The 17,313-nt window shown below is 41.7% G+C and overlaps 1 protein-coding gene across 1 annotated transcript in view; it reads left to right on the forward strand.

The window, feature by feature from the left end:
• Positions 1 to 1,854: 1,854 nt before the first annotated feature.
• Positions 1,855 to 17,313, forward strand: part of prag1 (PEAK1 related, kinase-activating pseudokinase 1) — a 47,003-nt gene continuing 31,544 nt past the window's right edge. Inside the window, exons 1-4 of the mRNA XM_042509118.2 lie at positions 1,855 to 2,128; positions 6,935 to 7,279; positions 7,369 to 9,101; positions 16,592 to 16,737. Of these exons, the coding sequence (XP_042365052.2) occupies positions 7,010 to 7,279; positions 7,369 to 9,101; positions 16,592 to 16,737 (2,149 nt within the window). The 5' untranslated portion in view covers positions 1,855 to 2,128; positions 6,935 to 7,009. The remainder of the gene's footprint in view (positions 2,129 to 6,934; positions 7,280 to 7,368; positions 9,102 to 16,591; positions 16,738 to 17,313) is intronic.

A 17,313-nucleotide genomic window follows, 5' to 3' on the forward strand; every position in this document is an offset into this window, starting at 1 on the left:
CTACATTTCCTAAATGAAATGTATACTTTTACTCCACCACATATACCCTAAGCATCTTAGTTACTTACTACAAAATGTAGGCTCCATTGTTGAGATGGCAAATAAATAACCTTTAAAATTCCCAGCACTCGCATTAATATTAACAGCATTTACTTATACCTTTACTTTCAATATTTTATACATTTAATATCATAAAATAACTTCTGATACTCATGTGCGGTAAATATCAGATAGTTCATGACTTCATGACATCATCCACCACTGGTCTTTTGGCAACTCAAACAAAACCAAATGGTCTGTTAAAATGACTCGCGAAGCCAACAGATAACATCTTGTTTCACTGTTATTTCTCAGTAAGACAAAAGAGGAGATGTGCAGTTAAAAGGTTAATCTCTACGGATGACTGCCTTCATCCAGCACAGCGGCTGTGTTTGTCTCTCTGTGAGCTTTGTCTCTCCTTTTGCTGCCTGTAATGGAAACCAGCAGGGGTCCAGCCTGGCTCAGTAGCAGCGGCAGTGTTTTTCTAGCACTCTGTCACCCTGGTCATGATAAACAGAAGCAGGAGCAGCCAAGGGGGGCAGCAGGAGGGAAGGGCAGCAAAACCCAGGAAAGCTTGTATACATCCACCTTCAACTACATCAGAGGGCTCCTGTGATCAAGACTGATTGCTTCCAGAATAAACCTGCACAGACCAGTTGGCTTTTAACAAGGGTTGTCCCAATCGAATTGGAGAGATCAGTATCGGGCCGATCAATGCATTTTTCAATTGATTGGGACTGGTTATTTTGAGCGCGTGCCCCACCCGATCCTTTGTTTACGTCCGCTGTCACATGGGTGTCTTAAACAGTGAGCAGGAATTGTCGCAGATATTGAGGTTTTATTGTGATGCTTCTACTCTAATAAATAGAAACTGATTTTTTTTCATGCTCAACTTAAGCTGCTGCACCACTTTTTTATTTTTATTTTTATTTATTTTTATATGGATTTTGTTCATTTTCAGTCAACTAGTTTTTCTATAATGTTATAAATAAGAGGAATTGCTCTCGATTTTTATTTGTTGTGACTTTGGAATGTTGAAGTACAACTTTAACACAGCTCTGAAGTAGAATTGTGATTATATTACTTATTTATAGTATTCTTAACCCCTCTGCAAAAAAACAAATAAATAACCAGCAACAAAAAACAAACAAAAAAAATGCTGCACTTCACTTTGTTTTCTTTGTTATTTTGTTAAAAAATAAAAACAAAAACAAAAGCTGTGCAAAGTGGAATAGTGATAATTGTGACAAGAGCCAGACACAAATATTCAATTTTTAGTTTTCTACTGTTATTTTGTTAAAAGTAGGCTATTTCAAAAAAACTTAGGAACTGTTTGGATGCAGATTTCTTTTCTTGTATTGCGTTGCAGAGCTATTAACTGTAAAGCACATACACTGGATTGATTTAAATAACTTTAAAGTATTTGAAGTGTGCATTGTGCAGCTGTATTATACAGGTAAATACAAGTATCGGATCGGGACATGATAGGGGAAGATACTAAGTATCAAATGACCCAAATTAAACAAAACAAACAAAAAAAACAACCCAAAAAAGTCCCTTGATGTCTACTTTTAACAGAAAAAGTGTATGTGAGCCAACACACCTTTTGCCTCAGGCTGCAGCTTTAAATTTTGAGTGGAATTTTCTGCAAATCAAATGACAGCTGGGTTGTTAAAAAAAAATCCCTATGACAGCTAATAGAACAAAAGCCTTAATGAAAATCTGCGAGTGGCCACTGACCAGACTGCATGGTTGGTTAGCAGAGCTCCTCCCACCTCCTTGTGCTCCCTCCACGCTGCTGCTGCTGCTGCTGCAGAGGACTCCTGCTCCGCCTCAAACACTCCACCTCTGCACGGTGCAACAGCAGCAGCAGCAGGAGCACGAGCCGGAGCCGACACCAGTCTGCAGTAGCTGCAGTCTCCTGGGTCATTAACCTGTCGCATGTGGGATAACTGAAAATAGACGGATATCTGCTTTTGTGGGAATTAGAAGAGCGGATACGACTCAGTTGTGATTTTTTTGTGTGTGTCTTTTTTTTTCTCTTTTTCTGAAAGCTTTTGTGTTGCCAGGGAAGAGAAAGTCCGAGCAGGTAAGCAGCCAGTCAATATAACCTTGGCTACGATGTAGCTTTGATTTTTTTCCTCCTTTAGGCTCCGATTTATTATGTCAGCGATACAGGTTGAGCCAAAGTTCCCTATTAACGTATTAACGCAGGTAATGAAAACAGCTATTTTGCCAGTTCCCCCAACACACTAGGACATTTTTTCAGCTACAATAATCCGCCGTAAACCAAACTTGGCTACAGACAAGTGTTTTAGCCCCATTTATCAAATCTAAAAACATCACCTTAAACCTAGACATGTAGGGTGTAACCCATGCCGAATTTGTCTTGACTAAACATGCTCTTAAAATATTAAAATGAATAGCCTTCAGGTGGAAGTTTTGAGATATTTGTCAAAAGTTTAGAAGTTTTGGCGGAAATCCCAAGCGAGTATCGCAGAAACAGGTTGTACACCCCCCCGTGAATGAATGGGCTGAGAGTGAGGCAGCCGTGACAAATGTTGCTTGTGAATGCATTTGTATTCAAAGTGAGTGACTAACATGCTGATGTGACCTGGTTATCAGACCGTGATGTGGACTATAGGTTGTCTAATTATTTCGATTATGAGTGACTGATATTCTGTGGGCATCTCATTCATTAAAGTGTATGTGGTTTTTTTTTGTTGTTGTTTTTTTTTTTTGTTGGTAGGACAGCAATTCAGTAAAATCAGTCAGTTGGATAATGCAGTAAAGTACAGTATTGTGCAAAGGATTTAAATACAAAAAAAAAAAACCACCAAAAAAGTCAGAACAAAATGGTTTCTTCAGAATGAACTTTAATATTCAATGTGTAAAACATGGAATTGTATAACCATAACAAAAGGTAGTTCAAGCTATTAGGCTGTGGACAAGTCTTGGCTGCAACCTGGTGTAAATACACTAGAAGATACATTTTATAAATCTCATATTATCTTCCCACCAGAGCTGCTAAGTTGAAAGGGAGGTTACTCTATATATTTGCAACTTTAGCCCGTTCAAGTTGTTTTATTCTGAAAAATGTGCATTTTAAATACTGTATATGCATGTCCTGTATGTCCTAGTTGTATTTTAGTAAAGAGACTACTGAGAAATAAATATTTATGATCACAATAACCTTGCTAAAATAACAAAGTTTATGGTGGCCTAAGACTTTTGCACAATAAAGTCATTTTTCAGTAACTCTACAGTAATAACCATCAGATATATATAATTTGGGCTGTCTAAGTGCTTGCTCGTGGATGTGCGTGTGTGGTGGTGCTGGTGCACTCTGCTGCAGAGGGATCAGACAAAGTGCACTTTTACCAGCTGTTGAGTGTTGATAAGCCCCCTAACCTTTACCTTAATTACTCCTCTTGCTCACCATATCTCTGGGCTATTTAAACTGTTGCCATCCGGTCTGACATTGCACCCTGACTGCATTCTTCCGTTCATTACAGCCGGTTAGCTCAAAGCAAATACCTAGTTTTGTTTTGCTTCAGGAAAGCAATGCACAATTTTGGCTTGTCTGGAGTCTCAAATTAGAGAAGTGGGTTTTTATTTCTCAGCTAAACTGAAGGTGTTTTTTGAGACATCTAGTGGCCATGCGACTTGTGTGTGTGATGCACAGAGGTCATGGATCTATGATGCATTTGACTTCAAGGCTCATATCTTAATGAAATGGCCCAAAACAAATTCCACAATAAATTCCACACCAGACTAACATCCAGCCTCCAGTCATTTTGCCCTCTTCTTGTTTATCCAGCCCCCGACTTCTGACATACTCGTGAGATATTTTTCATAGTTTTTTTCATTAATGGCAGGCGTTGGATTTTATCATATGGCTGAACTTCTCGTGGTTATGCTCTGTGTGTGTTTTTACAAGAGGAAGTGAGAAATATTGGACCTTGAGCTGGAGAAGGTGTGGGGAATGTAGACAGCGGGGTCTATCTCTGTTCAAACAAGCAGGGATGAACATGTAAACAAGAGGTAGAATAACCAACAGTGAGGTGCAGATTGAGATGTGTTTCTGTTTTCTCTGGAATTAAAGAAAATGTTTAATATGATATGTCCACTTCTTTTGTTTTCTTTAATTCTCTGCGGGGGGAGTAGACCAACATAGACTTAATTGCCCCTGTCAGTTTGGTCTTAAAGGGATAGTTCGGATTTTTTGAAGTAGGGTTGTATGAGTACTTATTCATAATCAGTATATTACATACAGTAGATGTCAGTCGACGCGCCCCCAGTTTGGAGGAACAGGCAGGGGTTTGACGTGGAAGCTAAGCAATGTAATGCTGTGGATGCGGTCAGCAACAAAACTTATTGTAGCCAACCAAAAAAAGTCTCACTTAAAACCAGACTCTATTGAGAAAAAATAATAATTTTAGCTTGCTGAACATGGGAGTTGCTAGTCTATCCCTCCCTTGATCAGTTTGTTGGTATTGTTGTGTGACTTTGGTGAGTCAGAAAGTTACACAGTAACACAAACAACATAAATGACTGCGGCAGTGGTAGATAAGCAGCTCCTGTGTTCAGCAATGTTAAATCACCATTTTCCCAATGGGATCTGGCTCTGAGGAGAGCAGTACAACAGCTTTATTTTCCCATTGGAAATCACTTTCTGACAGTAAGGTTAAACAGGTTAAAGTACTTTCAGTATAGCGTACACTTAAACTGATACTGATTTTTTTATTTTTAGGTGGAACTTTTTTAGGTAGCTGAAATGTTTCTTGTTGCTGACCCATCCACTGCAGTAGATCGCTTAGCTTCCCTGTTGGACTCCAGCCTGTTTCTCCAAACTAGGGGCATGCGGACTGACATCCATTGTTTTTAATATACTGCCTATTGATAAGTACCCCATACAACCCCTCTTTAAAAAAAAAAATCAGACCTATCCCTTTAACTCACCAAACACACCATGACAGTGCTCCGTCTGTCTATGCTTTGCTGTTGCCTGACTGTCCCACAAAACTCCTGAGACGTGTTCTCTACAGCAGCAGGCCTAGTGGCTTAATGATCAGTCATTGCTTCATATGACTCATGCAACACGCCATAAGATGTTAGGCAAGGCTCCGTTTCCTCTGTTGTCGCAGGAACAGTTAAACAAACACTGAGCTAGTGGGTGCTTTCCTGCCCAAACTGAGTCAGACAGAACAAAGAAAAATGTAAACATGCATTATCTTTATTAACAGGAAAACTCTTCATTCCTATAGAATTAGTAAGATGGCAAAGTAGTTATACTGGAGCCATGAATTACCAGGAGTCTTTACAAGCCTCAAGCATTCCTTGTTTTTATGGGGGGATCTTTTGGTTTAAGAGTTGTAGAAATTAAGAATCTCTAGCTTAAAGAGTGCCTAATGTAATGGTCACATTTTGGCTACCTGAGTGTTTATATACCCTGTTTTCATTATCCCAGGAGAGAAAGTGTTCCTCCTGCTTCCTCTGTTTTCCAGATAATGAGTCTAGATGGTGGCCTAATGTTGCCGTGTGTCATTGCAGCACCTTGTTGAGAAGCAATTACAGCTGTGCAGAGAACACAAAGAGGGACACTCAGATGCAGGGAAACAACTGATCTCTATGAAATGGTGTTGATCTTCTCACTGTCAGCCCAGTTAAACAGGACACACATAAGAGGGAGAGAAAGGAGGTGTGTGTGTGTGTGTGTGTGTGTGTGTGTGTGTGTGTGTGTGTGTGTGTGTGTGTGTGTGTGTGTGTGTGTGTAGGTCAGTTTGTTTGTGAAAGGAGGACACACATGTGGAGTGGGAGGTTTGTGTGTGTGTGGAGGGGGGGATGGGAGGTGGTCGTGGGTGTGAGATTCACCCTGGTGAGACTTGCGCCTTTAGACATTCCTGACATTCCGACCTCCGGGATGCTTGAGGCTCCTCCGTCTTCTTCTAGCATGTCGGGGGCTGCAGAGGACTCTGGAGGGCTTTTATGTCGCGGGGCTCACACCGGCAGGCCCTTCTGGTTGAACAGAAACCACATACCCTCTAATTTAGGAGGCCATGGGAACAAGCAGCACAGCGCACACCAGGTCTTCTTAGGTTACATCCGCGAATGACACTTAAATCCCAACGAGGGTCTTCAATTAGCTTTAAGACACATGTCAGCCTGGACCCCCTCATCACTGTCTAAACACTTTCAAAATCATGTTAAACTTTTTTAACTTAGTCTTTCTTTGTAAAAAAAAAAAAAAAAAGGGTCAAGCATCTTGAGTCAGTAAAATAAAAGAAAACAATGTTTAGTCTTTTGCAAGTTCTCAAGATACCAAATTTGTGATTCAATTTTGACTTGATGATTGAATAATTAATCTACAATCTCTTCAGAGCTGATCAATTAGAGGAAGAGCCGCTGTAAGTGACTGCAAACTTTTGGACGCAGCATAATGAACGGTTAACTTGCAATGTGCCTGATGCTCTACTGCTCCATCTGAGCTCAGAGTACACTCTGCACTCTGAGAGTGTGATGCAATGAATAACAGAACAGTACATATATTCCAACAGTGCCTCTAATGAACAGTCCAGCTCCAGAAATTGAAAATCTATTTTTGGCAGCATATGTTTTTATCATAATGGCTCACCACAAATAAATGAATGTGTGAGAAACCCTGCAGATCTGCGTAATAAGGATAAACAGGATGTTTAGATAGTTCTTATGTACTATGAGTAGCTTCACTTGCTCACAAAGTCACGTGGTATTCCCATTCTGATACAACATATGGGCAAAAAGTAATTGCATAGACATTCTGACTTCATATTTACAAAGAACCTTCTCTTTCTCTCTCCTCTACATATTGCCTTGTGATCAACATCTTGTGACGTTGCAACCTTCTTTGGTCCAGCCATGATGGTTCATCCAGTATCTGCAACATCACTCAACAGCCACTTCTGACCAAACCTGATTTAGCAAACCAAAGATGTCAGCGTGCAGTGACTTTGCAGAACACGTGTGGAAACCCGGCTCTTGTAAGAACTGCTTCCACCCGTTCAGTGCGCACCCCAAGGCAGTCAGTGGCCTGGAAGTTAATGTGCCAGCTACTTGTTTGAAGAGCATCCCAGGAGGCGATGAAGACGCTGGAGTAACGTCGCCTTCGCCCTACAGCAAGCCAACCATAGCTGTCAAACCTACTATGATGAGCCTTGACACCAGCGAGTCGATGACAGACATCAACATGAACATAGAGCAGGTAGTTCTCATAAAATGTTTATCCTTTATTGCTGTCTAGAATGATACAGTATATCTGTACTTTAGTGTCTGCTTATATTTGTGTTTCAGGAGAACACAAAGAGCCCAGTTGAGCGGTTGGGCCTGAAGACTCTATTGGATCTGTCTTCTCTTTACATTGACAGTAATGGCTGCAACAAGGTCCACAGAGATGCGGTTCTGCAGAGTCCTGAAGCCAAAATGGACTACAACAACTGCTTCTCTCTGGCGTCCTTATCCCCCAACATCTTGCCAAAAGACTCCATGATCATAAGCAACATCTTCGTTTCCCAGGAGGAGGGTAAAGGTCCGCAGAGTATAAAGAAGAACGCAAATGGAGACACCTGCAGGCAGCAGAATACATCCACTACTAGAACCAAGAGCACTTATAATGGAATTGGTGGGAATACTAGAGCAAATTGTCAGGAATCCCATCAGGCATCTGTGGAGATACCTTTTTCTGTGGATATTGCCCCTTCCAGTCCAGCTCATAGCAATGGTATCAGCAGTGCTGCTACTGGTACAACCAAGACCTCCAGCACTTCAACCACTTCCCCAACCACAGCTAGTAACAGCCATAATCCCCCACCGCCCCTTCACTCTCCTCCCGTCCTGACCGAACAGACCAGCTTTTCGGACTCCTCTTGTTCTTATCGTAGCAGTATAGATTCACTTCCAGGGACAGATGGGTCAGGAGCAAGACAAGTTAGGTCAGGGAGCCCCCAAAGCCCACCAACTATGGGTAGCCCAAAGTCAGCTCCCAACTCTCCTAATGGACAGCCAGACTCAGAGCCCATTTATGCAGAAAGCACCAAGAAAAAGCGCAGGCCACAAGGGGATGGGGTGCAATCCAATCCCGTATCCCCAAACCAGACTAAGAACTCACCCAAGGGCTCTGAGCCCTCTGGAGAGGGTCATCGGGCCACCATCACTGTAATGGCAACTCACACAGAGGAGAACAACCGGACTTTCTACCTGAGCAGTCCAGATTCAGCCATCGGCACCCAATGCCACTTCAGCCCAACAGCACGTAAAGACCCCAGCAGCCCGGCCTTCCGCTGGCCCAGCCCGAGCCACAGCGCTCCCTCTTTGGTCACAGAAGCGAGTCTTACTCCAACTCTGCATCCCAAGCCTCAGTCTAGCCCACCTATTCCCCCAAAAAGGACCAGCCGTTCCCCCAAACTGGGCACCTCTAGCCTCTCACCGTCCATCTCGTCCCCAGTCCCTCTTCCTGATCTCCCCAGACTGGGCACCTCAAGCCTCTCACCATCCATTTCGTCCCCTGTCCCTCTGCCGGAACTCCCCATGCTTTTCCTTGTCTCTGCCAGAGAGGGCCACTTCAAAGTCCATGCAGAGAGCCACAGCACATCGGTGTCCGAACGCTGGCACAAGCCCCACCACCACAGCTCTGGCTGGAACTGTCGCATCGAGGAAGAAGAGGAGGAGGAGGATAGAGAGCGGAAAGAGGAGGAGAAGAAGAAGTTGGCCGCCAACCCAGGGACAACCTCTCTGGTGCCAGGCCTGGTCAATGGTGCCGCTGTCTGGAAGGGGGCCAAGGACCGAAAGGCCCACAGCAGCCCCCCTCCAATGACAGAGCCAGGCACGGCCCCCCCGGCTGCCCCCAACAATGGTGCCTGTCAGGGGGAGACTGAGGGCACCGGTGCAGAGGAGGAGGGCAAGCAGAACGGGAGCATGCCGTCCAAGCAACTGTTGCATGGCGGCTCATCAGAGCTGCTGGCAGCAGGAAAGGGAGCTGCCAACAATGAGCCCAATCCGCCACCTCCCCCACCGAAGAAACTGCACAGGTAAGATTAACAAAGACCTTTTTGTTTGACATTTAAATGTCATTAACTCTCAAATAGCATAGAGCACCAGCACTGTATCTGTGTAGGGTTATATTTGGTAAAGCTTAGAAAAATATGATTTTCATCATTAAATAACCATTTTCAGTCAGTTATGTTGTCAGTGAAATGTCTGCAAATGTCCAATAGGAAGGTGCTCAAGGTGCCAGGCCATGACATTGCTCACTCAGATTGACCAATAGACATGAAGGTATTCTCTTCACTATATGAAGCAACAAAAGTGGTTCTGAAGAAACGAGAAGCTGCAATCACCAGATGACAACTATTTTTTTTTATCTTAGGATAAAGGACTTACATGATAAATGGAACCCATCATACCACTATCATTCCCAGTCCGGATTATTTGTTTTAGCCGAATTACCAACTGTGTTTTATTCCATTTTATTTTTTAACTTTTAGTGCAGCTGAAAGTATTCAGTGGTGTAAAACTTACCGATTATAAATTTCCATCTAAATATTGTTTACTATGAGGCAGCTATGTATGAGAAAAAGCATAATAGAGGTTTAATTGCACACTAGTGTACTAAGCACTTGCTGCAAGATGGATGCCATGCATTTATCAAACATGAACTGCCCATTATAGCACGTACTTGCGTGCCTGTTCTTCAGTCGCTTACCTGTGACTTGCATTAAAACTAATGCAACTGTAATTCAGCCATGAAACCATGTTACATTTTAGTCTATAATTTAGCACTGACAACTTGCACTTAGTCTAAATGCATAAATGCTGTCTAATGGGACATTATAGCATTGGTGCTGCTGCTTATGGAGTCTAAGTTTATATCGCCTGTGACTGTGCACATGCATCTTGCTGCAGTCATCTGTGTGAATCTTACTGTGCCTTCTCCTTTCATAGCATCATTATTCAGCCTTGAATCAGCCTCCATTCTTGCGGTTTGTGATCATTCAAACTGTTCCGGCATTTTCCTCAATGCATGCCTTGTTCTATTCATGATAGTAATGTGACTTTTTCAATTCTAATTAACACACAGAGTGGGTCTGTTAAATAGTCCCCTGCTGTGTCACGTTGCTGTAAATTTGTTTTGGCTGTAGCACAGTAGAGCTGTAAAAAAAAAAAGGCCTTGTCCCATTGATATTGTCATGCAGGGACTAAGTTGTCATTAGCAGGCATTTAATGAATCTTTGGCCAAAAAAAGATCATATTTGCACTATTTGCATGTGCTTGATAGTAACATAATTTTATTCCACCACTTACAGGATGGGCAGAAAGATATTTTTCACCTTCACTTGCACTTTTGTGACCTACTGTACTCAGGGCTCCTAGCTTACACAGCCGTTTATTAGCAGTAACATTTGCACACGTGCTCACACTGGAGTCTGCATGAGGCTAAGAATACACTCCACTGTCTGAGTCAGCTACACCAAAGCAGAAACAGAGGAAGGGCCTTGTGTTGCAGTTATTAGAGCATCAAAAATATACTTTGCTTTGTCTGGGATGGCAGCAGGATGAGGTGCAAACACACAACTGTGACTTCCTCAAGACAAACAGATGTTCGGCCATCTTGAGCTGCTGGAGTCAGCAAAAGCTGAGTAGGAGTGTTTTACTGTCCAAAACACAGACTGCTGATCACATTTCAAGGGCCCTTATGTTTGTGGTAATTCTAGTCCAGACCCACCTCTGCTGTTATGACATTGCCGACATTCTGGGCTGATAAAAATACACCTTGTAGAGGCACATGTGGGAATGGCTCGAGCCAGCCGGTGACAGTTATGGCTTTCTGAGTTTATTGGTGGATTTTGTGTATTTAATCAAATGTGACTGCAGGGAATCTAAATATTGCCTTCAAATCAATCAAAACTTCACGGAAAGATTTATTATTGACAGAAAACAGAATCTTGTGTGTGGCTTGAATGGAAACATTCACAACACAAAGACACATGCACATGTTGCCCATGAGGCAGCATTTTAATGTGCTGAATCATTTAAAAGTCACAGATGGTTCAAAAATCTGCCCCCCCAGAACCTTTGATCACAGCGGAAAACACCAAATTTTCCTTTTTTTTAATTCACTTTAAAAGTCAACCTACATGTCATGTAGTGGGTCAGCCAGAGGCGTGTGTGCGTGTGCGTGTGACTATGTCATGCATGAGTGTGTGTGTTTAAGTACTCTTTAACGGGGGAGGTGTGTCCACCAGTCAGTGAAGGTTGCCAAAGGGAGGGGCCTTTGTGAACAGATTGTTGCTCCTGGCAACTTCCGAACTGTCCCATTCTGGAAGTCTGTTGCCACCAATAGAAGTAGAATTTATAGATCAGACGTGTGTATTCAAGTCTGCCGAGTTTGACTTGGGTTTGCCTTCTCTGCACGATCGTTCCAGGACTTGCTGCCCCTCCCGTCACAGAGCAGTCCTGATCCCATCTGTGCAGCAGAACAGATAGCATCTTGTTGCTGGTCAGTGGGTGAATGCTATATATGAGATATGAGTGCTTAAATTTTGCACATCTGATGGGCGCTGTTGCTTTGCCTGCTCACTTTAAATACACATATGACTCGTGTGGAGACAGGGTTGTGTTACTACACATGGCGAGGCTTTAGGGAGCCACCGGTCTGATCATAGGGCATTTTGTGCCCGCCAGCCTGACAAGGACCTCTGCCTCTCCAGCATGAGGTAGGCACCTGACAGCATCTTCTTTTCATGTGTGTCCTCAGTATGTATTGATGGTGCACCTATGCACAAGTTGTGATATTCTTGTTGAGCAGTAAAACAGTTGCAGAGTTTGAGAGCGTTTCAGTAAGAAACCACAGAGGCTAATTTCCATGCCTCTATCCGGAGCTCGGTTGTCGAAATTCAGAGGTAGCTTTTTTCTAATAGATGACATGTGGTCAACTATTTGCTCGTTCTTTACTTCCTCCCTCTTTCACAACCTGCCATTTCACTCTTGCTCTCATCTCCTCTAATACCTTTTCACCTAAATAATGTTCTTCTTTTTGAGCCCATCCGTTTAGTAAAATTAAAACACTGTCAACATTTAGAAGATGAGAAGTGAAATCATTAAGAACTAAATTTGTAACTTTATGAGATGTGGGGCAAATGAATGCAAGGGGCTTGTACTTACACAAGGGAAGGAGATATCTGACAGAGACGATAACAAGGCAAGGCTGGAGCAGTTTGCAAAAGATAACAAGGATTGGTGTCAAACATTAATGGATCTTTGTTTCAAAGACTTGGTTTATAAGGCCATATAGCCATGGTTATTATCCTACAATCATGGGTAAGAAACAATGCACGCCTTTCTGCTCTGCACTGTGTGTTGTGACATCAAGAGGTTGTACAATAATGCAAAAACGCATGCACAATGTAATGTGACCCGATACAACAGCAATGCAATAAAGACTACCTTTTGTGAGTTTATATAATACAGAGAGAACATCAAACAATATTTTACAATACACAAAAAAAGATTCACTTAGTTCCTTGCCGTCAACCAAAACTCAACATTGCAGAGTATTGCATTACATTGTACAGGTGTTCATGATACCACGTACACCTGAGTACAATGTGAGTCAGCCTGCTTTTCTTCTGAGCTCCACCTCATTTTTACATACCCTTAAATTATGTGTCAGCATTAATGCATCAGCTGTAATCTGGTTACAGTATTTAATTTCATCACTCTTAGTGCTGCTTATATAACCAGCTCAGATTCTGACTTTTACTAAAAGGCCATTATCTCTCGGAGAGTGACTCTGTGTTTGTGTGTATGCAAACATGTAACATTCAGTACTCGGTACAGTGATCATTTTATATATTTAAAACAGAGAAGGCCCTATATAGAAGTCAGGAAGTGAAACCAGTTGTGTGAACTTGATCTGCAACAACAACAACACTGCTGCTGTTTAGTTCGGGTCTCATTTTACACTGTCACACCGCTATCTGTAGCTACTTAGCTGTAACCCCAGTCTGATCCCTTTTTAAAAACTCCCTCAGCTCCCCTCACACAGCTTTATTAGAACCACACACACGCACACACACACACACACACACACACACACACACACACACACACACAGGAAAGCATGTGTGTCAACAGATCCAGTGTGTTTCTTACTGTAGCATGATTGTTTACACTTTAAATCTGGGTTACTGTCGTTGCAGGGCTGATTTGCAGTACACAAATGTCATGTGACATGTTTACTGAAGAGATTCTGATTTCTTACATAGACTTTGTTTTAACAAAGGAAGTGATTAAATCTATTCAGAGGAAATTAGCAGTTAAGATGTTTATTAATAGATGTTTAGACTAAAATGGAGCATTCCATGTAGAGCGATAAAATCTTGATGAACGGTGCTTTTTGTATCATGACGACATGATTTTGGAAATCTGAGATCAGTTGAAATGGTTGTTTATTTTGACACAGTTTCTGTCAGGATGTAGATAACAGGTGATAGTGCTGAAATGATTGGTCAATCAACAGAATATTAATTGCAAATATTATGGTAATTGATTAATTGATTACCATAACATCAGTGATTTTTCATCATACAGATGAATTAATAAAAAAAATTAGCTGTTATTTGCATCCATAAATGCTTGCATATTATTACACGCAGTCTTTATCTAAGTCAAGGTCTTTCTGCATGCCCTTGCTCAGAAGGCTTGTTCATCCATGCACATCCTCCCGCAGGACATACGCAATGACATTCTTTCGCCAAGGAAAATCTCATGTTTTGGATACAAATCTGAGAGATCTGGAGTGCAACATGCACCAGCGCACACATGCACATACACACTTATAATTCCTGCTCCCATTACCATTTCTCTCTCTGCTTCAGCGTTTCCACTGCCTTTCATCACCGTTCTTTTGTCTGTAAAACGATAGTGGATCCTTAAGCTACCGGCCCACAGAGAATACCTAACCCTTTGTCTCCCCCTGAGCTCCTCTCCTTTTCTCCTCCTCATCTGTTTGTTCTGCTGATTTATGGTGGAATTGAAGTCAGGGGTCTGGCAGATAAATGGATGGAGGAGTCATTTTGTGATGGAAGAGAGATGAAGGGATGGGACCCTGCTTTCCTGAGCCATTAGTGGATATAATGAGACAAGTGAATGACTGTCACTCAGCCTAATTGGTCACCTTGATTAGGAAGTCTGCCCATGCACAGTTTTCATTGGTATTATAAGTGGCCATCATCATGGTAGTTGGGCGAGCTGAAAAAGAAGCATGCAAAGCTTCTTTCTAGCTGTTAAAAAGAAACAAAGCAAGGTTATGTCACTTTTGACGGTAGAAATAACACACTCTTTCTTTTAACAGATGTAAAGATGAATTTATAAGCCATAAAACAAACCCTTACGTAATTCAATAAACTCGGGGGTTTCCTGCCACAGCTTTTAGAAGGTTTTTTTGTGGTATTTTATGCATATATTTATAGTCTGTAATAGAGAGATGACAGGAGACGTGGGTAGCGAGATGGCAAATGACATGCAACTAAGATTACCAGCTGCCTGCAAACTGAGGATACCCATAGGCCATCAGGTTGCCCTACTGCCAAAATTAAACTTGCTCTGTGGACTTATAGGTAACAGTGACTAAAGTTAGGGCTCAGGTTAGCTTTTTGACTTGAAGAACAGTTTTTAAAGGGTCAAAACGGATGCAGCAGAGTTCAGAGGCATTCTTATTCCTTGTTAAAAACCTGGCGCCTACATTACCCACAATGCAACTGGACCACTGTCAATTTGGTCAGAGATCCAGATGTGTTTTGCAGTAATGGGTAATTTAGCCTCAAACCACTAACCTCATGGAGAATTGAGGAGTTGGCACAGAGGTCACCTCCAGTGTTTTCCACAAGTGCGTGCAATGTCCAGCTGGGTGAAAATAATAGCCAACTGTACTTTTTGCCATTCTGTTGGATAATTAAGGAACTGCTCTGAGTATTTTTTACATAAAAACACTTCAAAGTATTGCTAGTGACTGAGAAGATTTCTCTCTCTCTCTCTATCACAGGAGCCAACTGTGTGGATAATTTTCTAAATAAGACAATCTGTCATTAGTATTTCCAGTTGTCATAATCCAGGTGTCTCATGTTATTCTGAGCTGCAGTGATAAAATCAGCGTGTAAAATCAGCCACACTGTCAGATACTCTAAATAAACTACACAATAACAATCCTAAAATCATCATTCTGGTTTTAAGTGTTCTAAACAATCTTTCCTTTTGTCAAAAGCTCTGTTTTAAAAACAGAGTGTAAATATATTAGCCTTGAACAATAAATCTATGGACAATGTATACTCTTAAATAATGATAAATGCGAGTAGATGTTAATACTTACTTGGAGCTCTCATTGCAAAATTGGCATGCCAAGTTGGCCTCCTTTCCCAGCCATGACCATGTCCACATTCACTTTTTCTTCATACTTTTTTTGACACACATAAATACCACTATAGGGCTCGATTTGTTTGTTTACATTTTTCTCTTACTACTACAGTGGCTTAGATGGATGACGCATGCTGAGGACGTCTTGTTCTGGCCTGTTGACATTAATGGATGTACGTTGTAGCCTGTCATTCAGTAGGTGATGTCACTGCACAGTCTGCATACATCAAACTTGATGTCGTCCCCAAGTTTATTAAGATCCATGTCACAGAGTGTAGCGTGCACTAGACTTAAAACTATCTCACAGTCTGCAGGAGGCTTTAAGGAAACCCTGCTGTTTAGCTGTCTTCTTTGTTACTCCACACCCACAGATTTTCTTCACTTTCAAACTTGTAGTCTTGAGATAATTCATCAGACATTGTGCAGCCCCCCTCTAGAGCCACAAGCTTAAAACAACTTTTTATAATTAAATACACCAATACTACGTCCTGTAAACAGACTTTGATGTGTAAAAAGGGCGGAATTCCCCTTTATAGAAACTAATCTTGGGAAATGTGCTGAATCAAATATGCCAATATTCTTTGTCAAGTGTGGCCACAGTATCTGATTCTCAGCAAAAGTTATGTAGTTTCCTTTTATGGGCTAGATAAGACTAGTGACATTGTACCTGAGGCAGTTTATGTCTTCATTGTAATATGTAAAGATGTTTTAATAAGGCTTGTTTGTTGCAGTTATAAATTAACACAGAATCAAGAAGTGTGCCTCCATAACAAGGAAATGAAACTACTCCTGATGGTACTTGTTCGTCATTTATAATGAAACCGTGTGCTCTTTTACGTAGACTCATTAGTAATGCACATTGCAGATAAGAAAACATCAAGGGGAAGTGGAGTGCTTCCACATTTATAAACAGATGCACAGAAAGGAAATGTTCTATTGCAGCAGAAAACCTGCAGGCTAACTACCAGGGGACACTACACTCGGCTGGACTGATAATTGGCAAAGATGTCAGCAATGGAAAAAATCTAAACAAAATATGGTTTGAATATTTGTTTTTATCTTGTCCATTATATTAAGTTACATTATCTCTTTTGTTTTTACATTACAGAGTGTGTGGTAAGATGAGTGGCAGCAACATGGAGCTGGATCGCTGCAGCCAACAAGGGTCAGTAGAGAGCCCTACTTCAACTCTACGAGGCCTGGGCAGCTCCAGCCTACCCACTGCCTCCACTGACAACCTGACTGCCGACACTGGTAAGCACCACTCACACTCTTATTTTATTTTGGTGCAGGTGCTTTTGCTCCAAAAGAAGTATGCAGAGAGTCCAAGCATCATAAATGGCTGATATAGTAGCTGATAAAGCAAAAGAATTATTGAGAAAGTGAGATGCTTCTACATATCGTTTGCGGACATGTGCTTTAATTGATTTTGTGTCTGTCTGTTGTTCTATGAAGAGGCACTCTGTCCCGAGAGAAGTGTGCAAAAACAGTGAAAAGAGGAAAGGGAGCGCTGCAAGGTTTTACAGTCTGTCAGCTTGTCTCTTCCTCTTTTGTCAAGTGCACATACACAGTTTGTTTTGAATGTTCATTTTCATGACCTGACTTTAAGATTTCTACAATCATCAACCCTGAGATGTGGCTCAAAATGAGTGGCATGGGTCTTTGCTTCAGAAATGATTGTCATCCTTTACTTATCCTTCGTGGTGCAGACGCTTGTAATTGCAGTAACTTCCTGGGCAACGTTGTTTGAAGAGCTAATTATGGACCCTGATAACGAGGGAAAAAGGGCTTGGCTACATCCTACAGAGTATTTTTTTTTCTCTCTTTACT

This window comes from Plectropomus leopardus, chromosome 20, assembly GCF_026936395.1.
Source record: "Plectropomus leopardus strain MGB_pleo_1.0 chromosome 20, ASM2693639v1, whole genome shotgun sequence".
NCBI lineage: Eukaryota > Metazoa > Chordata > Actinopteri > Perciformes > Serranidae > Plectropomus > Plectropomus leopardus.